Consider the following 24,468-nt stretch of genomic DNA (forward strand, 5'->3'; position numbering starts at 1 on the left):
TTTGAAATTGGCTGCGTAGAATAACTAGTCTTGTGCATGCTTTATATCTTTACAACGGTTTTTCTTTTATCTATCTATTCTTCTTCTTTTGTTGGTTTTGTTTGACTTATATCTATCTATTCCATATAGTATATACTATACTATCAATTATTACTGGCTAAATGCAAAACTCTTTTAACTTAGAGTAGGTTTTTGTGAGACGGTCTCACGAATCTTTATCTGTGAGACGGGTCAACCCTACCGATATTCACAATAAAAATAATACTCTTAGCATAAAAAGTATTACTTTTTTATGGATGACCCAAATAAAAGATCCGTATCACAAAATATGATCCGTGAGACCATCTCACACAAGTTTTTGCTTTTAACTTATAATATGATTAATATCAAACTAAAATAATATGCACATATCCAATTATTAATAAGTTTTCGAGTTTAAGAAAATTTTCATTTTTGTAAATAAACATTGGATGAGTTTGAATTAATAATCCTATCCTATTTTAGTCACTCCAAATAAACAAAGCCTTGATTTTATGGTGTTCTCGCGCTAATTAGATTTTATCAAAATAACTCTCTTGAATTACAAAAATACAATTTTCAAATTTAATAAAAATATTATAAAAATATGCTAAGAAAATTTTAATTCAGAGTTGTCATCAATTTTCCATAATTTTAAAAACTACCCAAATATATCTTTGTCGTTCCTAAATCTTATTGCAATACATGCTTATCCTTAACTATATTAAATTTAGAAATAATATAGTATCTATTTTTCAAAAAATTTAAAACTATTGAATTATATCTTTATCATTATTTATTATTATTTTTAAAAAATTATAGGATATACTAAAGTTGATTTTAATAATTAGTAAATTTTAAAAAAAATTAAAAGTAATTAATTCAATTGAAAAATGTATGCCATTTTATATATCATAAATATAAATGTAAAGTAAAAAGGCTAAAGAATCGGGCTTCGTTGGTTTTTTATTAGACTGATGTCCAATTAAACAGAAATTAGGCCCACAATGACCCAAATCCCATATGTACTAAAACCCTTCTGTTGTCTTCCAAACCATTGATTGCAGCAAATAGAAATGAAAGAAATAAAACCCTCTCGCCCCAAACTCTAAGCTGTTTAAAGAAAAATGTAGGTGGAGAAAAACCTCGCCCATCGCCCATCGAAATTTAATTTTCCATGAAGAACTAGAAGAATTTTGTGGTCCTTAGGAAAAAATGGCGGACAATGCGGAGAACACCTGCTGTGCGGCGGTAATTTTTTTTTAAATTTCCTTTTAATTTTGTGGTAACGATTATTTTTATTGATATTGTTGTTAACAGTGGAAGAAGAAGCATTCAAAGCTTTTGGAGAAGTATTCTAAGCTTGAAGAGCTGAAAAACAAGTTTCGTGATTGCACATCCTTAGTGAATCAACAATATGATGTCGTTGAGAAAGAAAATGGAAGTCTTAAACAAGGTAAGCGAGCCTCTCTTGTTTCTTTGTTTCACGTTATTCCTTAGCATCTGCACTTTTCATGATTTTATTTCTTTGGTTCTGAAGGGAGGAATTTTAATCTTTTTTTTCTTTTACTGCCATGTTAACAAAACTACTCTCTTTACCAGAATTGGGGAATCTTAAAGCGCAAGCTGACAGATGGAAAGACGAAAAAGAACAAGAATATTCCATACGGCTTGACTTACAGAGTGAGGTCTCTGCCCTGAAGAAGGAGATTCAATTGCTGCAGCAAAATGGTAAAGCTGCCTCCGATGAATCTGCTAGACAGCTTCAAGAACGTTTGGATGTGGCTGAGATAGAGATAAATAAGCTCAAAGAGCTTCTGGAGAAAGAGAGATCTCGAGCGAACTTGGAAAAAAAGAATGCTGATATGGAAAAAAAGAAAGCCAATGAGACTCTGAAAAAGCTGGAGGCAGGAAAAAACAAGGTTAGTGAAGCTCAGAAGGCTGTTGATATTGAAAGGAAAAAGGCTGAGGAGAATAAGGTTTCGTATGAGAGAATAAAATTGGAAACTGATGCATTAAATTCAAAGTTGTGTTTGGAGCGATCTAAATCTGAAGCGGCAAACAAGAAAGTGGAGGATGAGAAACAAAACACAATTAAAGAAAGGAAGATGGCAGAGTCAGCTGTGTTCAAAGCTGAAGAGCAACGGAAACTCGCAGAAGCAAATTTGAAGAAGGCCATAGTTGAGAAAGATCGGGCTGATGATTTGGATCATAAGTTGAAAGAGGAAAAGAGAAGGACGGAAAAATTAGAGAAGGAGCTACGTGAATATTTATGCTCTAGGAAATTGGCTGAGACTCACATTAACCTATCAAAGTTAGGCATAGATTCTGTATTGAGAAATGATGTTGGTACCAGAATGGCGAAGAAAGAAGGCCTAATGTCTCAAGGGATAGATAGGATGGTCAAGGAGAAAGATCAATTTAGTTTCAGGGAGAAAAAATGTGCTGATTCAGATGTGAAGAAAGTTGCAAAACATAAGAAAGTTGCAGAAGCTGAGAAAAAGAATGCCGTGGAAGAGCAATATCGTGTTGAGCAACTATCTCGAGAGCTGGAGGATTGTAAGCAGATATTAGAAGAATTTCAGAAAAGGCAGCAGATATTGGGGAGAAAGCATGTTGACAATCCAGCAATGAGAGAGAACAACAACAGTTCTGACAGAGCTACCGTGAAACTTCTTAAGAAACAAAAGAAGCTAGAAAAGATGCTTGTGAAGCATGCCAAAGAGGTGACAAAGGTAGATGTTCGTAACAATTTGCTGCATCAAGAACTATTTCACATAAAGAAGAGATTTCATCAGTTCCAACAACGATTGGATATACTTGATTGCTGTTTTGTGCATGGCGGTGACGTTATACATGAGTTGGAAAAGGTTGGTTTCCTTACTCATTTCTATTTAAACTGTTATATTTATGTCAAGTTGGGAACTTATTGTATGTGGGGTGCTCTATCTATTTGAACTGCTTTTCTGGCTTTGTTATCTTACAAACTGATAATGTTGAAACCTACATGGCTGCTGAGTGTCGAAACTATACATTAAGAATATGGACTAGTATAAATAGCTACACTGTTAAACTACAGATATTCTTCTTGTAAATAATATACGTTCTTTTGTAAGACTTGTTTCCTTGAGTATTCTTGTCCTGGTCCATACTAGCAGAATTATCAATCTGATATAATAACATTCTACAATTGTCTTGAATTGCTACTTCACAGGCAGGCAATGAGACCATCACAAAAGATAAATTTTACACAGATGGATATCTCAAGCAACTCGTATCAGGTATTGATTCTAGATTGAATCCTCTGTATAGGGGTTCCTTCCGAAAAATGTCGAAGAGTTCTGCCTTAAATTCCAGTACGGCATCTTTTTCTTATTCGCCATTGATGGGCTCACAGGAAAGAGGTGCTTTTTCTATCACATCAGCCAAACCAGGAGAAGATATATCAAATCCGAAATCGTCTTTGTCGAAATTGACTTGTGAGGGAACAATAATGCACGAGGAGAATGTTGTAGCAAATGCTGAAAAGAACATGAAAAGTCCTATTAAGGGTAATGTCGACAACCACCGAATTAGGCACCGGAACAAGAGGAAGATTCTTGGTGCTGTTGAGTCCATGGACAAATTGTATTCTAAGGGTCAGAAGCTGTATGAACAGATGTCCAAGCAGCTATCTGTATTGCATAACATGCTGTGTGATCGCAAAGATGATTCTGCAGAGCAACTTAGACCGACCAAGAGGAGAAAGACCTCTTGCGAGGGAACTGAAATTATCCATTCTTTGATTAATTCCAATGGTAAAAAAGCCATACTTGATTCAGATTTTAACGACACCAATGTTGGCAGGAAAGCTTCTTCACTTGGCTTAGATGCAAGGAAATGTGATCAGTCTCTGAAAGATGGAATTGATAATTATTCGGAAAGCACCAAGTGCACTCATCGGGAATTTGATGAAATGCCAATTCACGATTACATGAAGTTGCTTGACCTGGACAATGCCGCTGATGAAAAATCTTATCGCATAGCTATTGCTACCCCTATATCTCCTACTCTGCCTGAGATTACGTTTCTAGGGGATGAGTCACTTGACACAGATGAGGCAGACATGCCATTTAAGGACAACCTGGCACCAACTACTGGTTTTAATACCTTTGATATGGAGAAGAATCACAAGCATTCAGAGAATCTAGGTGTGGAGCATGTGACTGATGCTTGTTATTACCACAACCAGGTTCTAGGAGGAAAGTTGGGGATACTAAATGTCAATGAATCTAAAAATGTGAAAACACACTTATCCTGTGAAAGCAGTGTTGCTCCAATCCCAGGTGCCCTTCCAAATTATATTGTTTTTTCTTTAGAAAATAAAGATAATAGTAGCATATCAAGGATCCTCCAGGCCATCAGCAGGTGCAAGCCTCTGTGCACCCCTCTTCACTCAGCAGATGTTTTTCTTCAAAGAATTCTACGTTCTCTTGAAAAATCTGAAGATCTTTCGTCAAAGTGAGTGATTTTTTGTCGGTTCCTGTTGTTCCATTTGGTCATGTAGCACAGTTGGAATTTACTTTTTTTTTTTTTTTAAATTTTTATAATGATCAGATCTGCTGATTGCCTATATGTTCTCTTGACATATACATGGGTATATAGGAAACAATGTGTTAGTTTCTTACGAAATAGATATATGGGGTTCAACGCATGCCATGGTCTATCCTTCGCATTCCTTATGTTGTGATAGCTACAGAACTGGAATGACATTTTATTCTTTTAATTTAATCAGTATGTTCAGAAACTCAGATTGAAGCTAATTAATTTTTCCTTTCTTTGTACTTTTTTCTAGGGAGAAGGTCTGTGTGTTCTTCTCTATAATAATGCTTGGAATATCGGAGATCGAAATGAAAAACTTGGCAAATTCCTTGAAATGTGATTTAGTACAGTCTCTTGATCCTGTCACCCTGCAAGTTTGCTCAGGTATGAATGACAATATTTAGCTGCTATCATATTCAGTTTGTTGTGAATTTCCATCCTTAACTTTAAGAATTTTTGTTTCCCGTTCTTGCAGCACTTTCTGATCTGGTTGTGAGAGGGAAATTTATGGAGTCATGTGATCTGCTTGATTTGCTTGCACTCAGTGAAGATTTCCTTCTACAGAGAAAAGTCTTGGTGTGTGGTGACTTATCTTCTGAGGCATCAGTTACTGATAGCTCCAAAATAAATCTTGTTGTAAATGGTAATACTGTAATACTGTCCGAGCAGGCGGCCTTAGTTTACCAGTTGGTTGCTGGAGGTTGTTTGTTAGCATCATTGTGTTTGGCAGTGGACCACATTGGTTTCATTTGTGAGACATCGTGTGAGCTATTTGCAATGCGTGACTTTGACCCTGTAGTGGTGCTGGGTATTCTTCATTCTTTTGCTCATTTGTGCGGCTCTCAATATTTTACCCTTCAGCCGTACTCCTTAGCGATGACTGTTGTAAAATCTCTGGTTATGGTTCTTGAGAAGCAGGCTTCATCTTCCAATTATGCTTCCAGTTTTTCATCCATGGTTGAAATGCCTTCTAAAACTTGGTCATGTTGCGCTAACTGCCTGTTCTCAGAGGGTGTGGTTTCCATGGAAGTTCTGTCATCACTCCTGTTGGAGAATCTTCAAAAGTATATTAAATCCTGTTCTTTGTCACAGGATTCACTTGCATTAAAGAATTCATTTGCTCCTATAGTGTTATCAAACGAGGAAATAACTAAAGAAGTCACGGGCCTGAGACAGGCAGTATCCTTGATTGCTACCTTCAACGAAAGTTTGTGCAACTTTGTCGATATTCTTTCATTGGTCGAGATTATAGCTCGTTTCATGGTATGAAGATCATCCTTTCACTTCTTTTGTTGTCAATATAGTTTTCTCCTTTTCCCATCTTGAAGAAAAAGACGTCTATCCTTGGGTGGATCTTTTACTCGAGTTTTCCTTTTGTTCTCTTTCTCTTTTGCAATTTCCCACAATATTTTAAATCATCATTTCTTGTTGATGCATGTCTCTTTTAATATGCAGAGATGGGAATGGACATTTGACAACATTATAGGTGGTCTTCTTGAAATTTTTGAATCATGTGCCATGGAGAGTTTCTGTGCTGCAATTATCTTACTTCTTAATCAACTAGGAAGGTATATCTTGTCACTTACAAGAGCGCACGCACGCACAGACATACACACGCACACAGATATACATGATTCAGTACGTCAAACCTGAGTATTATCTGTGATGCAGGCTTGGAGTTGACTTTAATGGATACGAGGACACCGGAATTAAGAAACTAAGAGATTGTATATTTGCATTTTTCTGTCAAAGCACTTCAAGAAATCTGAGCATTCCAATTCAGTTTGCTACTGCAACTGCTTGGCTTGGTCTTATACCTATTTCATTTGAAGAACTTTTTGCCATTGATACTCAATCAATTTTGAGTCAAGGGTCCATTCCTGCTGATTTTATAAGGAAATGGTTTTCACTCCTCAGTAAAGAGCAACAATTGTCTTTCAGGCTCCACCAAACTACGGGCAAAACCAAATCCAAGAATCGAGTTTCCACCTGATCAGTGTTTAAAGGTTGTTTGATTTGAGACTGCGAGTCAAGGAAATCTTTGGCATGCGATTGGGAACTTGTCTTGATATTAAAAAGAAATTGGTTTCGTTCATTTTTGGCCGAATTTATGTACATACATTGAGGAAGATTTCCTTTTCTAAAAGGTGGATAAAAATTGGGGTGGGTTTGAATTAATTGTTGATAGCAACAGACTTACGGTTACTTGTCAGATCAATCCCATTAAGGTTACCCTTTTACTCGACTGTTGATGTTACCATGTTCGAAGAATAATGTGTATCTGGATCTCCAGCAATTATCGAGTTTCAGGAGTGGGTGATGTTAAGTTTTTGATGGGCCAATACTTTCGTTTTGAGAAATAAATTACATGAAGAAAACTTGATATATATTTTCATATTGTGGCTAGTATTTCTGCTTATTTTGTTGCATCCGCCTTAATCTGGAAAACTTTTGGTTCCCGTTCGTCACTCTTGGAAAATTATTTGTAAGTATTTATATAGAAACTGAGAAATACGAGAAACAATGTAAATTTGTGGCATAATTTATTTTCTTATTCATCAATTATAATCAGTGGACCTGAACAATTTGTGAAAGTTGCTCTGAATTGACGTCTGCATATTGACAGTGAATTTGATGCTTATGGTTTGTGGTTATTCTCTGATTATCTGAAACAAATATTTCTCATCTTCGTAATCCAATCGTAACATGGTTTGTGATTCATCTGAAACAAATATTCTCAGATTATCTGAAACAAATATTCTCATATTTGAAATCCAATCGTAACATTTATCTTCCGACTGATAAAAAGCACAACTAGCTAATGAGATATGATAGTCAACAAGTCGACTGTGTATTTCATAAAATATATGTTGTGTAGTATAAATATATATTCACATAATGTACGTGTAATATTAAATAATTGAACTTCAGTGTGACACATAATTAAACATATTAAATATGATCACAAAATAACTTTTTGTGGAGAGAAATACTCCAATAATCGATAATCAAAATTGGAAATTGGAATGGACCAAGTCAAGTCTTGTTCTACACTTGAACTTTTCGCGCAAACCGAAAGGATTCTCCTCTTCAGAAGGCACTGTAAATTCCACTGATAAACCCGATATCGTTGGGCACTATAAACCTTCATTTCCTTATTATATAAATATTACTATTGTAAGATGCCGTTTTCTAAAAAAAAAAAAAAAAAAAACTTACAATATGAAGATGGTGTAAATGCTATTAATTTAATCACTTTTAAAAATATACAATGACAAAAACCCTGTGCTTCAATCACTCTATCGATTGAGAACCCGTCTCTCAAACAATTCTCTTCTAATAAGTATATTATAGGATCAAACATTTTTCGTCTAAAAAAAATATATATTGTGACAATAATATATTACAAAATGTTTAAACTGATATTTAATTGCTCAAGCGGTGGAAGTAATTCTCGACTCCAACAATAATAATCATCATCATAATTCGCTCTCAAATTTCTTTGATGCACATTAATAATAATATAACATAATCAATAACTCAACTAATCCCACTATTTGATGAAGTGATGGGTGGTCTTTCAATGAACTTGACCGCTGAACAAACACAACATTGCAAATTTTCTTGATATTTGATGTCCCTTCTAGGATTCACTCAGTACCAAATATCTTTTAACTTCAAACAGAAAAAACATTATAATTTATTCTAAAATATACATTAGTTAAATTTATGTTGAGTAATATATGGATTGGATTTGATATTTCTGGAAGTGATATCACACAGAGAGTGGAACATTATTGAGTATATCAGAACATGCAGTGTACTATTATAGGTGTCGCAAAGTTTTTGTTGGGACTTGAAACTAGACTATACAAAGTTTAAAAATGGAGTTGTTTAGAATTTAGATGCCATGAGTGAAACGATGAATATATTTAATGTTGTTTTTGGTTGATTAGCATCCTATAAGCATAATATAAAATAGAAGCAGAATTTTCTTAACCTAAAGTAGAGAGTTTTTAGTCAATACGGAGAACACAAAGGTCAAGAATCCAACAAAGACCTTTCACATTTGAAGCCTAACTTGGCTACAAATCAAAAGAAGAAAGAGATCATATGGACATTTGTCTATTTTTTTCTCCTATGTAATGTAAAAAAATAGTGGAATAAATATGTTAGCATTGACTAATTCCAAGCATCCCAAGTGGAGTGGATGTCACATAAATCATTGGGACCATTGACTTTGGGACGAGTTTTTTAGTTGCAAGAAAGCTAGAATTTATTAGGTTGTTCAAAACTATCACCACACTAGTAAGATTCCAAATTTGAGACAAGATTTCAATTATATTATAATAATCTAAACTAAATAAAAACCAGCCGATATATCGCAATTAATTTAAGAAATTAATTTTTTTTTTTGACATTTTAATCTAATTGGAACTATGAATACGGAAGTGGTGTTGCCGTGTTGGAGTATGGTGACGGTTTTACAATAATAAATTAGTATGGGCTGCAAGTGATATATATTTGACTGAGTCTTGAGCTGACTAATTAATCTTCTTTTCCCCAAATTATTAAGGACCCTTTTCCAACTTTCGTAATTTAGCCAATACTATATATATTTAGGTTTTTGCCCATGAAATGCAGTAACAGAGCCAAACCAAGGTAGCTCATTATTCTTTCTTTCTTTCTTTCTTTCTTTTTTTTGAAAAATATGAAAACATTTATATATAAAAAAATAATCTATTGGTTGAATATTAAATTAAAAATTAACATATCCTTTCCTTTTACCAATTATATGGATGTGATGTTTATTTTAGTCTACACACCTAACAAACCTGCCCTCTTCTGCGTTGATAAAGACTTCCATTGAGCAGTACATGCATACCCAAGACCATACACTTTGTCACGTATAATGGGCGCCAACTTATAGTCAATTATTTCACGCTCTTTCTTAACATAAAAATTATTCTTTATCAGCCCATCTCCCTAATCTTCTTAAACCACCAATCATTCCACAGTTTTCTCTCTTTATTAATCGTGTTTTAGCATAATCATCAATCTTTTCACATAATATGTTTCCCTTCAATCTCGAGGTAAATTTTAAAATCTAAGTATTTTTCCCTTTAAAATTGACAATTAATATTCGGACAGTGCCAAAGAATAATGATAAGATTACGATTTCAAATTTAATGAAGAGTTTGTGTGTTAATTTATCATCATAAGTCTTTGTCCTAATACCCATTCTCGTGTATTATTTTCCAATTGTTTAATAAGGTCTCTTTCATTTTGGTCTCCCGCGATAGAAGCTAGCCACAATAATTTGTTGCTTCCTTAGTCCCAAAATTCATTTCAGGAACACGGTGACGTAGTCCGATAATTTAGGCATAATCAACGTATCGGCAAGTTAACTAAATTTGATCATTGCTAACTTATATCAGATTAAACATCTGATTCGATTGATTTTACTCGACCGATCGAATGCTTGATGTTTTATGAAAATTTCTAACTAATGTTAAATATGTAACTCAAACTCGTTTTTTTTTTTTTTCTAATAAAAACAATTTTTACATTACAACACAAATAATAAAAGAAACGTGCATTAATTTATAGTTAATCGTATTATTCATGAAGATTAAATGTAATGGTAAAATCATTGCAAGAAACTGGTTGGTGATAAGATTGATGCCTAATTATTATTTAATTTAAGAGATCAAAGAAAGAAAGGCATACCGTCATCGTGTCACGAAGTGACAGCTGATTAATTATTATTGTAGTCCACCCGTTACAAGGATAAAGGACCGAATTCATTAATTTACAAGTTAACTTGAAATTAAATGGCTGATCAGATCTTTTAAAAAAATACATTTTATGTTCTTTTTTATTTTTATCTTTTTTTTTTCAAGAAAAATCGAACGGGTCTGCAAAGATCCCAAAGCAATTAATAATCGACCATTAATTGACGATATGTAAAGCAAGGAATTAAGAAAGCTTGAATGTTTTCATAATATAAGATTCATATGTTAATTTCGAAAGAAAGAAATCTAAATTATCATCGCAACTTAGAATTGACCACCCCATTGCCAAGCCCTCATTAGTTAGCTACTTTGCTCTCTTCATAAGTATGGGGAAAAATAATTAAGAGATTGGATGTGCAATGAATTCCATTATTCAGTGAAGATATTGTCAATTGGAAAATAAACAAAATGGATATATTCGAAGGGTATTTTTTGAGGAAACTATATAAGTTTAATTTCTCAGTCAAAATTTAAGATTCCACGTTTAAATCTGTATAAAATAATGTCCTAAATATATATAAAAATTGCGAAATCAATTTTCTATATTGTCAAAATGCGGTTAAATATAGTAAGAACTGAGAAGAATGATACTCTATACAATTATAAAGGTCAAAATATAAAATTTATGTGTGACAAATATATATATAATTAAATTTGTCGTCTTCGTCACTTTAGTCCATAGCTTTAATCTTTGACTAAAGACCAGCTTGCCTAACCTTAGCTATATATTTGTCTTCACACATGCTAATTAATTGCTTCTTTTTTTTTTTTAAAAAAAAAGAAAAATAAAAAGAAAAAGTGTGATTGATCAATTTTAGGTACCGAATAAACACGAAAATATTTCACCATTATTGAATTATTATTTAAAAAAAAAAGAAAAATAAAAAGAAAAAGTGTGATTGATCAATTTTAGGTACCGAATAAACACGAAAATATTTCACCATTATTGAATTATTATTTTATAAATCCGAATTGGGATGATATAATTTAAATACAATTCTTTACTATTATAATATGCATATTTATTGTTATGCATGTGAAACTCAGAAAGCGTAGAAGCTAAGATATATGTACGAATATCAATGCAACATATATAACAAAATGCTCCAACAAAAAACATCCACGTATTGTCATGCACACTATTCCTGGTTGACTTATGCCTCATTTTTAAATCCACGCATTTTGTACAATATCCTAACCTATCGATGGAGGAGTTTACACAGTAAAAATTCTGTAAATTTGTGTGCTAAAATAGTTAAATCAATATTAATGACAAATCACGTGGTTATTTTTTTTGTAAACTGACTTGGGATTTATCGAAGAGATCAAGAATAATCTCTGATCAAATATTTTAAAGGAAATTATATTTAAGAAATACTAATATGAAATTAAACGTTTCGATGAAATGAACACCATTGTTAATGATATAATTAACAAAATAACATTGATTTTTTTTTTTAAAAAAAAATTAACCTTTTAAATCTTTTTGAATACACTCAAATACACTTAGAAATGATTATTTTTCAAAAAAATTAATTTGATAATGCAAGATGTTTCACACCGGTTGGATAATTTTTTTGAAGATGGACTTGAACAATCTTTCGTCCTAAGCTAAGTTTTTGAGTAGATTAGGCACGCATCCTAACATTAACATGACCAAAATTTTCAAAATTTGACTTAGCTTAGTGTTGTTAAGTCTAAATCCTAATCTCAACATACCAAAATAATTCAAAATTTTTCAGTGTTCGATGTCCAAACAAATTTACGAAGTGGGGGCCAAGGGAACTTGCGTTGTTTCATAAAACCATTTTTACCAAGATTTATTCCATTTTGATCTTATGAAAATTATTAATGCTAGTTCATGAATATCAATTGAACTGTAACAAATTTTTTTTAACAAATTAAAAATATATAATTACATAAAACAAAAAAAATGAAATATATTATTTATATATAATTACGTTTCATAAAAATTGTATTAGCAGAATATATAATTGTCCTTAGTGACCTCATGAATAAGATCTTATTCTCGTCAAAGCATAAATAAAGACGGTGTAAGAAGCTGTCAAATTAACTTCTTATCATTTCCTCCTCCTCACTCTCTCTACCAATTAATCAACTAGCAAACTTCTTCGACAATTTTCATGTCTGAAGAATTCAGAGATGGATTTTACTATCACCAAACATTTCACGATGATTCCCGCCGTACCGGCGGATCGGCCAACTTTCCATACTCAAACACCATCAATGCAGCGCCAGCTAACAATAACTCCACCAAAGCTTCTTATTTCTTTCCGGGAGATTCGTCGGTTCATCAAGTACAAGTGCTTGATCCTTCTTTGTACTTGAGTAGTTTCACCGACTTTCTGCATGGATCTTCTGGCCAAAACACGATTTCTTCCGCCGCCTTTGGCATGTTGCCGCTGTCTTCTTCTGCGAAAGAAGAGCTGAGGGTGCCGGTAGTGGATAATCAGGGGTTGGGAGGCGGCGAAACCCCAGTTACACCCAATTCTTCGATTTCCGCCTCCTCCACTGAAGCAGCGCCAGGCGAGGAATTAGATTCCAAGAAGAGTCAAAAACTTGATAGCGCTCAAGTAAAAGAAGCTGCTGAAGACGGAGAAGACATGAGCTCCAAGAAAGAGTAATTAATAACAATATATCTTTTGATTTCAATCAGTTCTTTTAGTTTCTTGACTGTATATTAAGGTTAATAATAAATCAAGATCCAAGGACTAATCATGTGAAATTATTTGATCCAATTAACGAAAGGGATAACAAATCAAAGAAGAAAAGAGAGAAGAAGCAGAGGGAGCCTCGATTTGCTTTCATGACCAAGAGTGAGATTGATCAATTGGAAGATGGATACAGATGGAGAAAATACGGACAAAAAGCGGTCAAGAACAGTCCTTATCCAAGGTTAATTGTACATTTCTTTAACATTTTATTTTACTGATCATTTAGTTGTTGCAAGTAAAACTGGTGAAATTAAACCCTTTGATTTTCAGAAGCTACTATAGATGCACGACTCCGAAATGTCCGGTGAAGAAACGCGTAGAGAGATCCTTTCAAGACCCTTCAATCGTGGTCACAACGTACGAAGGGCAACACAACCACCACGTCCCCGCCACCCTCCGAGGCAACGTGGCGACCGGAATGTTTGCCCCAGCTGGTTCCATGCTTATAACTCCGCCGCCATTTTTGCAAGAGCAACAAATCTTACTTCAAATGCCTTACCAACTTTACATGAGCAATTTTAGCGCGGGAAACCTTGTGTATGATCATCATCAGGAGCAGGAGCAGCAGCAGTCTTTGGGTACACTGGTGCATGATCATGATCAGCAATCTTATAACTTGCATGTTTCTGGCCATGGACTGTTGCAAGATATAATTCCGCCTCCCGCCTTTCCCAAACAAGAATTCTGACGAGTATTACTTACTTCAATCTCAACATGTGATCGATCGATCAAAACGAGGTTGTTTTATTTATTAACTATGTTTTTCCACTCTTAATTAATTAGTTTACTGACTAACTATATAGTTCCGCGCTTGGCTTATCTACGCTTCTGTTGTATATAGCAGCAATATATATGTATATCCCAGCGCATGTTAATTATGAGTTTTATCGGTAGCAAAAGACGATCCATGTAGGTAAGGGAGGTCTGGCTTTCAATGAAATGATTTTTACATTTAATATACTATTTGATTTTCTAAAATATATTAATTTTTTCATATTTTTTCGACTGACTTTATGCATGTAACTTAATTAAATGGATTCCAAAGTATATATACATGAAGTTTATTATTTAATAATTAATTCTTTCTACATAATCTAGTTCGTAAATCGGTACATATATACGCACGAATTTACTAACTTTTTACAGTTCAGATATATTAATCAATTCTGCCAACAGCCGTGATATTTTTTTTAATAAATATATATGTATGTGTATAAATAAGTAATATGCATATATTTTTATATATATGTACATAGAATAAGTATACTATGTTCTTTAATTAAAATTTATAATTTTTAATCAAATTAAATTTTATTTTGTGGTTACGTTCCGAGAACAGGATGTTAATCAAATGATTATTGTATGATTCATAAGAATGCCACGAGAAGCATTTGGATAAGGGCACGTGTAAATATATATGTATTTGTTTATAAAACTAGCTAATAATCCAACCACCAAATCAACAGAAAATTCTTTTAAGTTCTGCTTCAAGTTTATAATATAAAAGCCAAACGATTTGGTTGTTAATTTAAGATATTGTATTTTATATCACCGGAAACTCTAAACAAATAAATAAATAATTATAATAATCATGAGTGTGGATTGCAAGTTAAGGAAATATTCAATCGATAACTAAGTGGACGACCATATATAATAAAGAATAAAAATTTTAAAAAAAAAACCATAAAGATCTACACTATAAATATCATTATCATCAATGTATATATATAGATTCTCATTTTAAAATTGTAGGTTATAAAGAAAAACATTATTTTGATATGGTTAATTATTGTTATTTATTCGCTGCTACAGATATATATAAATCATACGGGCTCTTTGATCTGGAAAACAATACTCTTAATTACATCTAATTTTTATATTCTAAAAATTCTCCAACGAACTCATTTACATCTTTAATGGGATCAAATATTTGTTGATACTTTATCCAAAAAAGTTGTTGCGATTTTGTTAAATACATATTATCTTTGCTTGCATGTCATTTTCCCCTTCTTTAGGATGAACACACATATTCTTTGGGCCTCTTGAATCAGACAAATTTTGGTTTATTAATTCAAACAAACCTAAGCATAAGCCCAAAAAATTGCAAGATTTGCTCTTTAATTATTCTTAAATATTTTGAGCATGCGTGTTGCATCCAATCCATGTATTGGGATCAAGAGTTGTCTAATCTTTTTTGTGAACTCGATATTATTACCGGATTGTTTTCGATTACTGAAAAATATTCGTCTTCTGTTTTTAAAAAATTCAAGTCCGTGTAGAGAAATGTGACTCCAAAAGTGCTTGAGAACCAAAATTAAGAACTAGCTAATTAACATATATATATTTTACGCATGTGTGATTATCATATTTCGAAATATTTTTGTAATAGTATCCAAACTTAGATAGATTAGCTTAAGATAAATACATTAATTAAATAATTTAAAAATGAAATTTAAATAAGTTAATAGATGGATAATAATGTGATGTTAGCCACGTATATTTATTCGTGAGACACGTCAATCATGCCTATATTTATAATAAAAAGCAGTGTTCTAAAAAGCCCGCTTAAGCGCACTTAAGCTTGAAGCTCGGCAAAACCGCCCCGCTTCGGAGAAAGCGAAAAAAAGCGGTCAAACTGTAGTTTGACCGAATTAAGCATAATTAAGATGTTTAATTAAGCGTGTTTAAGCACAATTAATCGCATCTATTTATTTTTAAATTTTTTTATATTTTGAAGGTATGTTTTTTATTTTAAAATAATAAATTAGGTTTATAATTTAAATGTTTATTTTTTAATTTTAATTATGATTAAGCGTGTCTGATAATGATTTGACAAATATTTAATATTTTTAATGTGGTCTAGTTGCAAAAACAAATAAAGATTATAATTTTGATATTTTTATGATTTTATAAATATGAGCATTAATGCATCAGACTTAAATTTATCATATTTATGTATTATTTTTATCAATTTATTGGTTTGAGATATTTTACAATTACACTAAAGATAAAAAACGCTTTTTCACGCTTAAGTCTGTGCTAATCTCGCTTAAGCTTGAAAAGCTTGGAGCTCGACATCCGCGCTTCGGGGCGCTTCACGCTTTTTAGAACCTTGATAAAAAATAATATTTTTGGAATTAATTTTTTTTACTTTTTCATGGGTGACCAAAATAAAAGATATGTCTCACAAAATTGACTCATGAGATCGTTCACAAGAGTTTTTGTGTAGTTAGATATATAAGTGAGTTTAAATTATTTACCATCAGAGGATTTTGTTATCAATTTTTATTTTAAAAAATAAAAGGGTAGTTTAGTTATTGTTTAGTTAGAGGGGTATTTTAAACTCAATTAATATCCATCTATAACCAAAATTTATCAAACTTTATATAATACATATATCCTTATTTTGCCATATCACACGGGGGTACACACATATTAGTAAGTTTATTGTAAGACGATCTCATGTATATTTTTTTGGTGAGAGTTGAACAAGATCCCTTCAAACACGTTACCAAACATCGCCGGCCCCAAAAGGGCATCATGGTAGCTACTTGGATGTCGTTTTAGGTTGTTATTTATTATATTAAATATATATTAAAAATATTTAATTTTTGGTGGTGTTGGAAAAAGTCGGGGGTGGAAAGTAATTAGTCAATTTTCTCCACTGCGGTTGTCTTAGTCCACATAATAACAGTATAATAATCTTGTAATCATCATTATCATTACCAATTCCCAAAGTTGGAAGGTGGACACTGAAATGAACGGCTCAATTTATCTCATTTAAGAGTTAAATCATCATAACTTTTACGCTTTAACGTTTTAATTAATTTGGCGACTTCATATGTTTTCTACAGCGTGAACACACATCGGGTTTGATTTTTTTTTTTAAAAAAATGTTATGGGAAATTATTTTGTAGGAAAAAATATATGTTCGGTAGTACAAGATTTAGTATGATACATATTATTTATATTATGTTTGAAACTTTGAATCGATATTGATAATTAGGATGTGATATCTAAATTAATAATTCAACTAGTAAATATAACGAGTGTTGCACGTGGAGATATTTTTATGTTAGCGTAGTTTTCATTGGACTTTTATTTAATGTAGTTATGATAATGATCGAAAACCTATATATGAAATAATGAAAATGTGAGAAGGTTTGGAGAATGCATAATGTTTTAAACACTTATGCTACTCAAATATTAAAATGATCATTTTTGGTGTCAAATATTGATAGAAAAATTTAAAAGTCGTGAATTTTGAAACCATAAAACTTAATTTTTTTTTTGGAATAAAGTATTTATTATTGTTAGCCTTTTTAGCTTCTATATACAATTTTCAAACATTTCATTCGGGATTGAAACGAGAAAACATTTGAATAATATCTTGCAAACAATACTTTAAAATTAAAAAGTACAACCATGTGTATAACATATACAATAAATCAAACTTCAAACTAATAATAATCTAAAAATAAACATAAAAAATAAATCAAACATAAATTAAACACCAATTTAAAACAACAAATTAAACACAAGAACAATTTGGACAACAGATAACTCATAAATAAATCATTATTTTAAAGATAAATTAGAACAATAAATTAAACAAAAAATAAACACAATAAATTAAAAATAATAATGATTAAAAAATAAACACAGTAAATAAAACTTAAAACTAATAATCTATAAAATAAGGATTAAAAAATAAACACAGTAAATAAAACTTAAAACTAATAATCTATAAAATAAACACAATAAATCAAATACTTAAACAAAAATTTAACACATATAATGAATCAAGCACAAATTAAATACAAATTTTAGACAATAAATTAAACACAATGATAATTTAGACAATACACAATTCAACTAACTATTTTTAATAGAATATTAGATGATAAAATACATTTGACTAAAATATTATGTAATAACAGGTATATGTATAAAGTGATAAAGAATTGGACTAAATATAATAAGGAATGATGTTGGGAAGCATTAGAAATTGATATAATAATTCTAAAACAAGAAAAGAAATTGATATAAGTTTAAAATATTATTAAAAAACTGATTAAAATCGAGGTTATATAATATGCAATTTTTATATACGAGAAAAGAAAAATAGGTTGCGAGGATGCAATCGAAACATGGCCCATAGTAAACTGTTTCCTTCACTACTACTAGGAGAAGGACAGACCACGGTTGTCAAATATTACGTCGAGTAGATATAAATTTTGTCAGTATATAATAACATTTGAGTGGATAACCAGAGGACACACCATAGTCCATAGCATTCACTTTGGTCTTTTCAATAATTGGGTTAAAGTTACTTCACATAGTAAAATAAGAAACTAAAAAAAAAAAGGCGGATTGGCCGTCTTGGCTCGTCAAATAAATGGGTTGTGATGGTGGCTGATCCATTTCGACAGTTTTACTACTATGTACTAAGAATGTATTGTGCGGATTAGTTATTTATAGTTGCCACTCTCGAGTCATCAAAGACATATAATGTGACATATTTTTTATATATATATATATAGTATAATTTGAGGTCAGGTAAGGTAAGGTGGGGTGGGGTGGGGTGGGGTGGCCATGTCTCTTCTTCATCTAGGCAAGGTGGGTGGTTCACGTATATAGACAAAATCTACGTCAAAGTCTTGTATGTGGGGGCAATGGTTTTGACTGCTTAGTTATTATTAAGTTTACATATTTAGCACCGCAAAGAGTTTGGACTTTTAATGCGTTGATTGACACCTTGCGAACTCAGAACGGCAAATCTTGAACAAAAAGAGAACAATTCCGAAACGCAATTGGCCTTGTGTTTCTAATTTTACAAAAAATTAGATTCGACTGCGTGGGAAGTTAATGTCGATATATAAAAGCTTAACCAAAGGTCACCAACCAGTATATACGTACGTACTTTGATTACATCTTGTCAACTCTTACTACCTTCAATAAACCAACGTTTTCTCGTATTCGACATGGGAACTACAGCTCAAGAGCTGCAACCAGACATCAATAACGGTGAGATATGTATGCTATTGCTTTGGTTTTCTGACGAATATATATTACTTCCTTATTGTACTGTTTCTTGAAACATTTCTCCCCCCGTGGTTTGATCCTCGTGATATATAAATGTATAATCTAATATTTCCTGTGATGATCTTTATTATCTGTTTATAAAGTTCTTATGTATGATTTGATGTGATTTTCAGCACTAGGTTTAAGAGATGGAGTGGAAAGTTCGAATTTGGCAAGAACTGCAGAAACCAACCACCCAACTTCCAGCTTCCCATTTCTGAAACAGTACAAATGGTGGATTCAAATGGCCGTATTCTCATTCTTCGTCTTGGCAGGTCAAAATTTGGGTGTACTCTTGGGTCGGGTCTACTTTACCAAAGGTGGAAACAGCAAATGGATGGGTACATTAGTACAAGTTACGGGATTCCCGATTCTCTTCCCTTTTCAGTGGTTCATGAAAACCGATAAAGACCAAACGGAAGTCACAACAAGAAATCCTTCTTCCCCCTTGAATCTTGCTTCAGTGTACCTCTGCTTAGGGATATTCTTAGCAGGAGATGCCATGTTATACACAATTGGGCTCCAATATTTACCTGTCACTACATATACTTTGATTTGTGCAAGCCAGTTAGGATTCAATGCCGTCTTCTCCTTTTTCTTGAACAAACAAAAGTTCAGCCCATACATAGTCAACTCGTTAGTTATCCTAACCATATCCTCCGTGCTACTAGTGTTCCAATCTGACCCTGGAGACTCGAATAAAGCATCGAAAACGAAATATATTATCGGGTTTTTATGCACCCTCGGTGCATCCGCTGGATACGGGCTAATGCTGTCCCTCACGCAGCTCGCCTTCCAGAAGATAATCAAGAAAGAAACCCTTAGTGCTGTCGTTGATATGTCTATCTACCAATGCGTGGTCGCGACATTTGTGGTCATTATCGGGCTTTTTGCTAGCGGGGAGTGGAGTACACTAGACAGAGAAATGGACAGATTTGAATCTGGAAAGGTTTCTTATGTGATGAACTTGTTTTGGACAGCTGTTTCTTGGCAGATATTTCTTGTAGGTTGTATTGGCCTGATTTTTAAGATCTCATCGTTGTTTTCCAATGTCATCAGCATTCTTGGGCTACCGGTAGCCCCAATATTGGCCGTGATTTTTCTGCAGGATAAACTCACCGGATTGAAGGCCATATCGATGATATTGGCAATATGGGGGTTTGTGTCCTATATGTACCACCATTATCTGGAGGAGATGAAGATGAAGATGAAGATGAAGCAGAAAAAGGAAACTGATGATATTGAAGAAATTTCCCTAACTCAAAGACTTGGATAGTTCACAAATCACTCGGTTCAAGTTCCTAGCAAAGGCTGTCTCTGCAAATTGAGACAACAAAACATAAGGCATAGGTCTATCCAGATCTTGGATGTTTTGCTTAATGCTTATAGTTGCTATCCATCTCTAAGACCAATATTTACTCTGTTTAATAATAATCTTAAATACTGTCGAAAGGTCATCTGCTGGCAACCAATTTTTGTCACGTTTTCTCTTTCTTTTTTAGCAGCCACCTACGTTGTGAAATATTGATTATTTTAGTGTTGCCACGAGATTCGTCTGTCTAAACCAAGTAAAGAGATATGCTAAAGTCCTAGGATTCTGGTGAGCATGCATGTTAAATTTGTTCAATATGACGTTAAACTATACATACACAAAGCACCCTCTCTTGATGCGTGGAAGAAATTTCAGTTCCCCAGCACTCTGCGAGTAGAGAGCCCAAACCAATGATATTTGTAGAATAGGACTAAATTCTATTGCAATACGGCTCGAGTTGGAAAATCCTAATATGGTTTGGTTCAAGGTAGAATTTGGTAGGACACATGACTTATGTCCTTAACTGAATTCTCGATCTGATATTTCTTTTAAGATTTAAAGTTTAAGCAAAAATATGACAAACGAAGAACGTAAGAAGTTAAATACAAAACAATATCTCAATATGTTAACTTAAATCACTCTTGACAATTCGTGTTGAAATCAAGCCTAAATACAAATTTATGAGCATCCAGTTGGCGAACTTCAAAATTTTCAAATAATTTTTTTCCCCTGGAGACGTTATTTTCATTCATAGGCAGAAAGAGTATATACACAAGATACCAAGGCATCCAGTCACTGAGGGTAGACAAAGGCTGAGAGTTGAGAAATCAAGAAGTGATGTTGTTTTCATTCTTACAACCATTTATTTCAGCAACATCGAACTATTTTTCCTATGTAAAACATCTGTCTTGTCTTATATAAATCTTCATCCATACAGTCCAGTAGCATATTTTCCATGGAGCGCACTCAAGAAAATCAGCTGAACATCCAAAGTGAGTTACTCTTTATCTCCAAAACCTTTTCTATTATTTCTTTTGCATTTCATGACTTACGAGTAAAGGCAATGACAAATACCAGGAACAATTGGTGCTTTCTCCAACTATTTCTGTTGTTTGTAAGGAATTAAACTAAATTAGTAGTGTGTGTATTTCTCTGTGTGACTGATGAAGGTGATGTATTTAGAAGGATAAATTTTTACCGATATCTGATCATTAGGCGACTGCACCTGCTTGCCTTTGAAGGCAGTACCCTGGAGTAGAATAAAATCAACTTTACTCCGATATGACCTGTTGAACATTGGTAAAGTAACCAGATCAAGAAAAAAGTCAGAACATTGGATTTAAATGCTTTCAATTTACAGATAAAAAAGTGTTCTAAATTAGATTAAAAAAAATTCAACAAAGCAAACATTCTCTGCAATCGTCTTTGTTGCGCACCACAATTTTTTTAAATTTTTTTTGTATCAAGAATTGTTATCCTGTTGATGATTTACCAGTTCAAGAAACTAAACAAACAATTCTAGAGTTCCATGGAGATGGGAATATCAACTCTATCAAGATGTTCTCCAAGCTTCAACAACACAAGAGGTGGTTCCATCTGGCCATTTTTTCATTTCTTGTGCTCTGTGGGCAATTAACTGCAACACTTCTCGGAAGACTGTACTATGAAAAAGGAGGCAAAAGCAAGTACATTGCAGCGCTTGTGCAGTCTGCTGGATTTCCCATCCTCCTTCCTTTCCTTTACATAACATCGAGGAAAAATCCCACGACAGATTCAAACGTGTCCATGAAATTATCCTTGGCAGCTCTATACGTAATTTTTGGCACTTTTCTTGCATTAGATTGCTTGTTATATGCAGTTGGGCTTAAGTACCTACCTGCGTCCACATTTTCCCTGATTTGTGCAAGCCAATTGGGTATCAATGCTTTTTTTTCCTACTTTCTCAATTCTCAGAAACTCACTCCCTATGTATTGAATTCAATTTTGCTTCTCACAACGTCTTCCGTACTTCTTGTGCTACAATCTGACTCAACAGGTCCTTCTACAGAAGGAAAGTATGTGTTGGGGTTTATTTGCACCCTCAGTGGTGCTGCTGGATACGCGTTACAGACATCACTAGCCCAGAGGGCTTATGGGAAGGTGCTAAAAAGGCAAACCATCGAAGAAATCCTGAATGTTATATTTTTCGAATCACTGGTGACATCTTGCACTCTTTTAGTAGGCCTTTTTGTCAGTGGAGAATGGAAGACATTGAAGGCGGAGATGCAGGAGTTTCAACTAGGCAAGAAATCCTACGTGATGACTTTGGTATGGACAGCATTAGCTTGGCAGCTTTTTTCAATTGGTTTGGTGGCTCTAATTCTGAAGGTCTCTTCCCTGTTTGCTAATGTTGTCAGTACTGTGAATGTGCCGGTCATTCCAATATTAGCAGTTGTGGTTTTCCAAGACAAGATGACAGGGATTAAAATCGTGGCCATGATCTTGGCTATCTGGGGCTCTATATCGTATGTTTATCAGCAATATCTCGATGATACTAAGTCCAAGGAAGAGTATAAAATTCCCCACCAAGAGAATGAAACCTCCACATCTTAAAGAACTTTACTAAATCACAGAGTTGATTATACTTATCATCCCTTTGCACATTGAAGTCCAGAGAACGCGTAACATAAAAGGTGGGGAAAACATAGAAATCCTTAAAATCCAATAAAAATCTATTATTTTCTCGACACCTATTACATGCCATCTATAATGATCGGCATTTTCTGTCATAAAAGAACATTTATTTGACGTTATTTGTTCTCAAGATATTTTCAAATTCATGCTGCCATCTATATAACTTTTATTTTTACATGACACTTCCACGTGATGAACCCATACTCATTATCCAAGAAATCTTGTATCTTCTCCACATTCTTGCCACCTTACGCTACCCACCCCACGCCATGACCAATTTGTAAGCTGAAAATCACTTTTGTTGAGCTCATGCTCACAATAACACTGGAATTGGATGCATAAAGTTTAATATTTCCAAATCATTTGAAAGGTCTTCTATACTTGGAATAAAAGTTACTTTCGACATTCAGTTGACATTTCATAGCTAATTGAAAACAATGCTGTAGTCCATTAATAATAACAGGTACCCTGCCCAAGCAAGCGAGAGGCAACAAAGATGAAAATAGACAGAATAATCTGGTGGCTTAAACGTACCTCATGGAAGTCTTGCAGAATGAAGCCATTACATAAGGCGACCGACATAATTTGCTCGAGGATATTTGCTCTTCAATTGGGGCCATTGCACAAATAATTGATCAGCCATCTGTAGTTTGTAAAGAAGTAAGCCACTCAAAGACAGCCTCCTAACACGAGCTATGCTTTCAACATAGAAAACGGATGACCATCGGATCCCAAAAACCTGAAAATTACAGTTTGGACTTCATTAAGCATCCTGATTTCTCAAGAAAAATAATAAAAACTGCCTCCTCAACTTGAAAAAGAATGCAATTACACAAAGTGGCATACAAGCTCCGGGTCCATTGCATAGAATCTACACAAAAAATGATAACTCAACAAATAGAATTGAAGAATTGAAACTATAATAGCTGGATGAAAAAAGAAATCATCATACCACTTGAGGTCTGATCTTGATCATTAGCCACAACACATGAGTTAGAGCAATCAAGGTTGTGCCAACCGAAGTTCTATATAATTGGCCAACTCACGACTTCAATAAATTTACAAAAAATGAGAAGTTTCCCCCACCTCAACCTCCTCCCAAGACAATATGGAGCATTACAGAGAGCACGTCGTTCAGGACATTATTGGCTTAATTTTCTGTCGCTAGAATTATCGATTGGCTGATGTTTGTGATTGTGATTTGTATGCTCGAGAGTATATTCCTGAAATAATTTACTGAGTTTTATTTAGATTTCCTTTTGATTTTTCT

At 33.3% G+C, this 24,468-nt stretch overlaps 4 protein-coding genes and 1 long non-coding RNA gene across 6 annotated transcripts; 4 read left to right on the forward strand and 1 right to left on the reverse strand.

Moving 5' to 3' along the window:
• The first annotated feature begins 1,087 nt into the window (after positions 1 to 1,087).
• LOC140987615 (uncharacterized) lies at positions 1,088 to 7,081 on the forward strand. Its single transcript, XM_073456188.1, has 8 exons — positions 1,088 to 1,269; positions 1,339 to 1,474; positions 1,621 to 2,888; positions 3,233 to 4,518; positions 4,853 to 4,983; positions 5,075 to 5,862; positions 6,055 to 6,167; positions 6,271 to 7,081. Exons 1-8 carry the CDS (start codon positions 1,234 to 1,236, stop codon positions 6,590 to 6,592), a joined length of 4,080 nt encoding a protein of 1,359 aa, XP_073312289.1. The 5' UTR covers positions 1,088 to 1,233; the 3' UTR covers positions 6,593 to 7,081.
• A 5,366-nt stretch (positions 7,082 to 12,447) lies between these two features.
• Positions 12,448 to 13,988, forward strand: LOC140988171 (WRKY transcription factor 71-like). Its single transcript, XM_073457142.1, has 3 exons — positions 12,448 to 13,035; positions 13,164 to 13,310; positions 13,400 to 13,988. The coding sequence occupies exons 1-3, from the start codon at positions 12,539 to 12,541 to the stop codon at positions 13,815 to 13,817; spliced, it is 1,062 nt and encodes a 353-aa protein (XP_073313243.1). The 5' UTR covers positions 12,448 to 12,538; the 3' UTR covers positions 13,818 to 13,988.
• A 4,879-nt stretch (positions 13,989 to 18,867) lies between these two features.
• LOC140988271 (purine permease 21-like) lies at positions 18,868 to 20,763 on the forward strand. 2 transcript variants are annotated; one of them, XM_073457290.1, is made up of 2 exons: positions 18,868 to 19,156; positions 19,348 to 20,763. In XM_073457290.1, the coding sequence occupies exons 1-2, from the start codon at positions 19,114 to 19,116 to the stop codon at positions 20,487 to 20,489; spliced, it is 1,185 nt and encodes a 394-aa protein (XP_073313391.1). In that variant the 5' UTR covers positions 18,868 to 19,113; the 3' UTR covers positions 20,490 to 20,763. The 2 variants fall into 2 exon arrangements, with proteins under 2 accessions (XP_073313391.1, XP_073313392.1); XM_073457291.1 differs by having other exon boundaries at positions 19,354 to 20,763.
• A 496-nt stretch (positions 20,764 to 21,259) lies between these two features.
• On the reverse strand, positions 21,260 to 24,420 carry LOC140987178 (uncharacterized). The gene is made up of 4 exons (XR_012177084.1): positions 24,151 to 24,420; positions 24,011 to 24,069; positions 23,733 to 23,937; positions 21,260 to 21,811 (listed from the first exon to the last, which is right to left on the reverse strand). It is a non-coding gene; the product is annotated as an uncharacterized lncRNA (long non-coding RNA).
• LOC140987177 (purine permease 21-like) lies at positions 21,877 to 23,737 on the forward strand. Its single transcript, XM_073455586.1, has one exon. The coding sequence runs from the start codon at positions 22,083 to 22,085 to the stop codon at positions 23,115 to 23,117; it is 1,035 nt and encodes a 344-aa protein (XP_073311687.1). The 5' UTR covers positions 21,877 to 22,082; the 3' UTR covers positions 23,118 to 23,737.
• Positions 24,421 to 24,468: the final 48 nt, after the last annotated feature.

Source organism: Primulina huaijiensis, chromosome 11, assembly GCF_012295235.1.
Source record: "Primulina huaijiensis isolate GDHJ02 chromosome 11, ASM1229523v2, whole genome shotgun sequence".
NCBI classification, from domain to species: Eukaryota; Viridiplantae; Streptophyta; class Magnoliopsida; order Lamiales; family Gesneriaceae; genus Primulina; species Primulina huaijiensis.

Coding starts and splice junctions, on each gene's coding strand:
- LOC140987177 (XM_073455586.1), top strand. CDS start 22,083: ATGTTCTCCAAGCTTCAACAACACAAGAGGTGGTTCCATCTGGCCATT.
- LOC140988271 (XM_073457290.1), top strand. CDS start 19,114: ATGGGAACTACAGCTCAAGAGCTGCAACCAGACATCAATAACG. Junction 19,157..19,347: donor GCAACCAGACATCAATAACG/GTGAGATATGTA, acceptor TGTGATTTTCAG/CACTAGGTTTAAGAGATGGA.
- LOC140988171 (XM_073457142.1), top strand. CDS start 12,539: ATGTCTGAAGAATTCAGAGATGGATTTTACTATCACCAAACATTTCAC. Junction 13,036..13,163: donor GACATGAGCTCCAAGAAAGA/GTAATTAATAAC, acceptor AATTAACGAAAG/GGATAACAAATCAAAGAAGA. Junction 13,311..13,399: donor AAGAACAGTCCTTATCCAAG/GTTAATTGTACA, acceptor TTTGATTTTCAG/AAGCTACTATAGATGCACGA.
- LOC140987615 (XM_073456188.1), top strand. CDS start 1,234: ATGGCGGACAATGCGGAGAACACCTGCTGTGCGGCG. Junction 2,889..3,232: donor TTATACATGAGTTGGAAAAG/GTTGGTTTCCTT, acceptor GCTACTTCACAG/GCAGGCAATGAGACCATCAC. Junction 5,863..6,054: donor AGATTATAGCTCGTTTCATG/GTATGAAGATCA, acceptor TTTAATATGCAG/AGATGGGAATGGACATTTGA.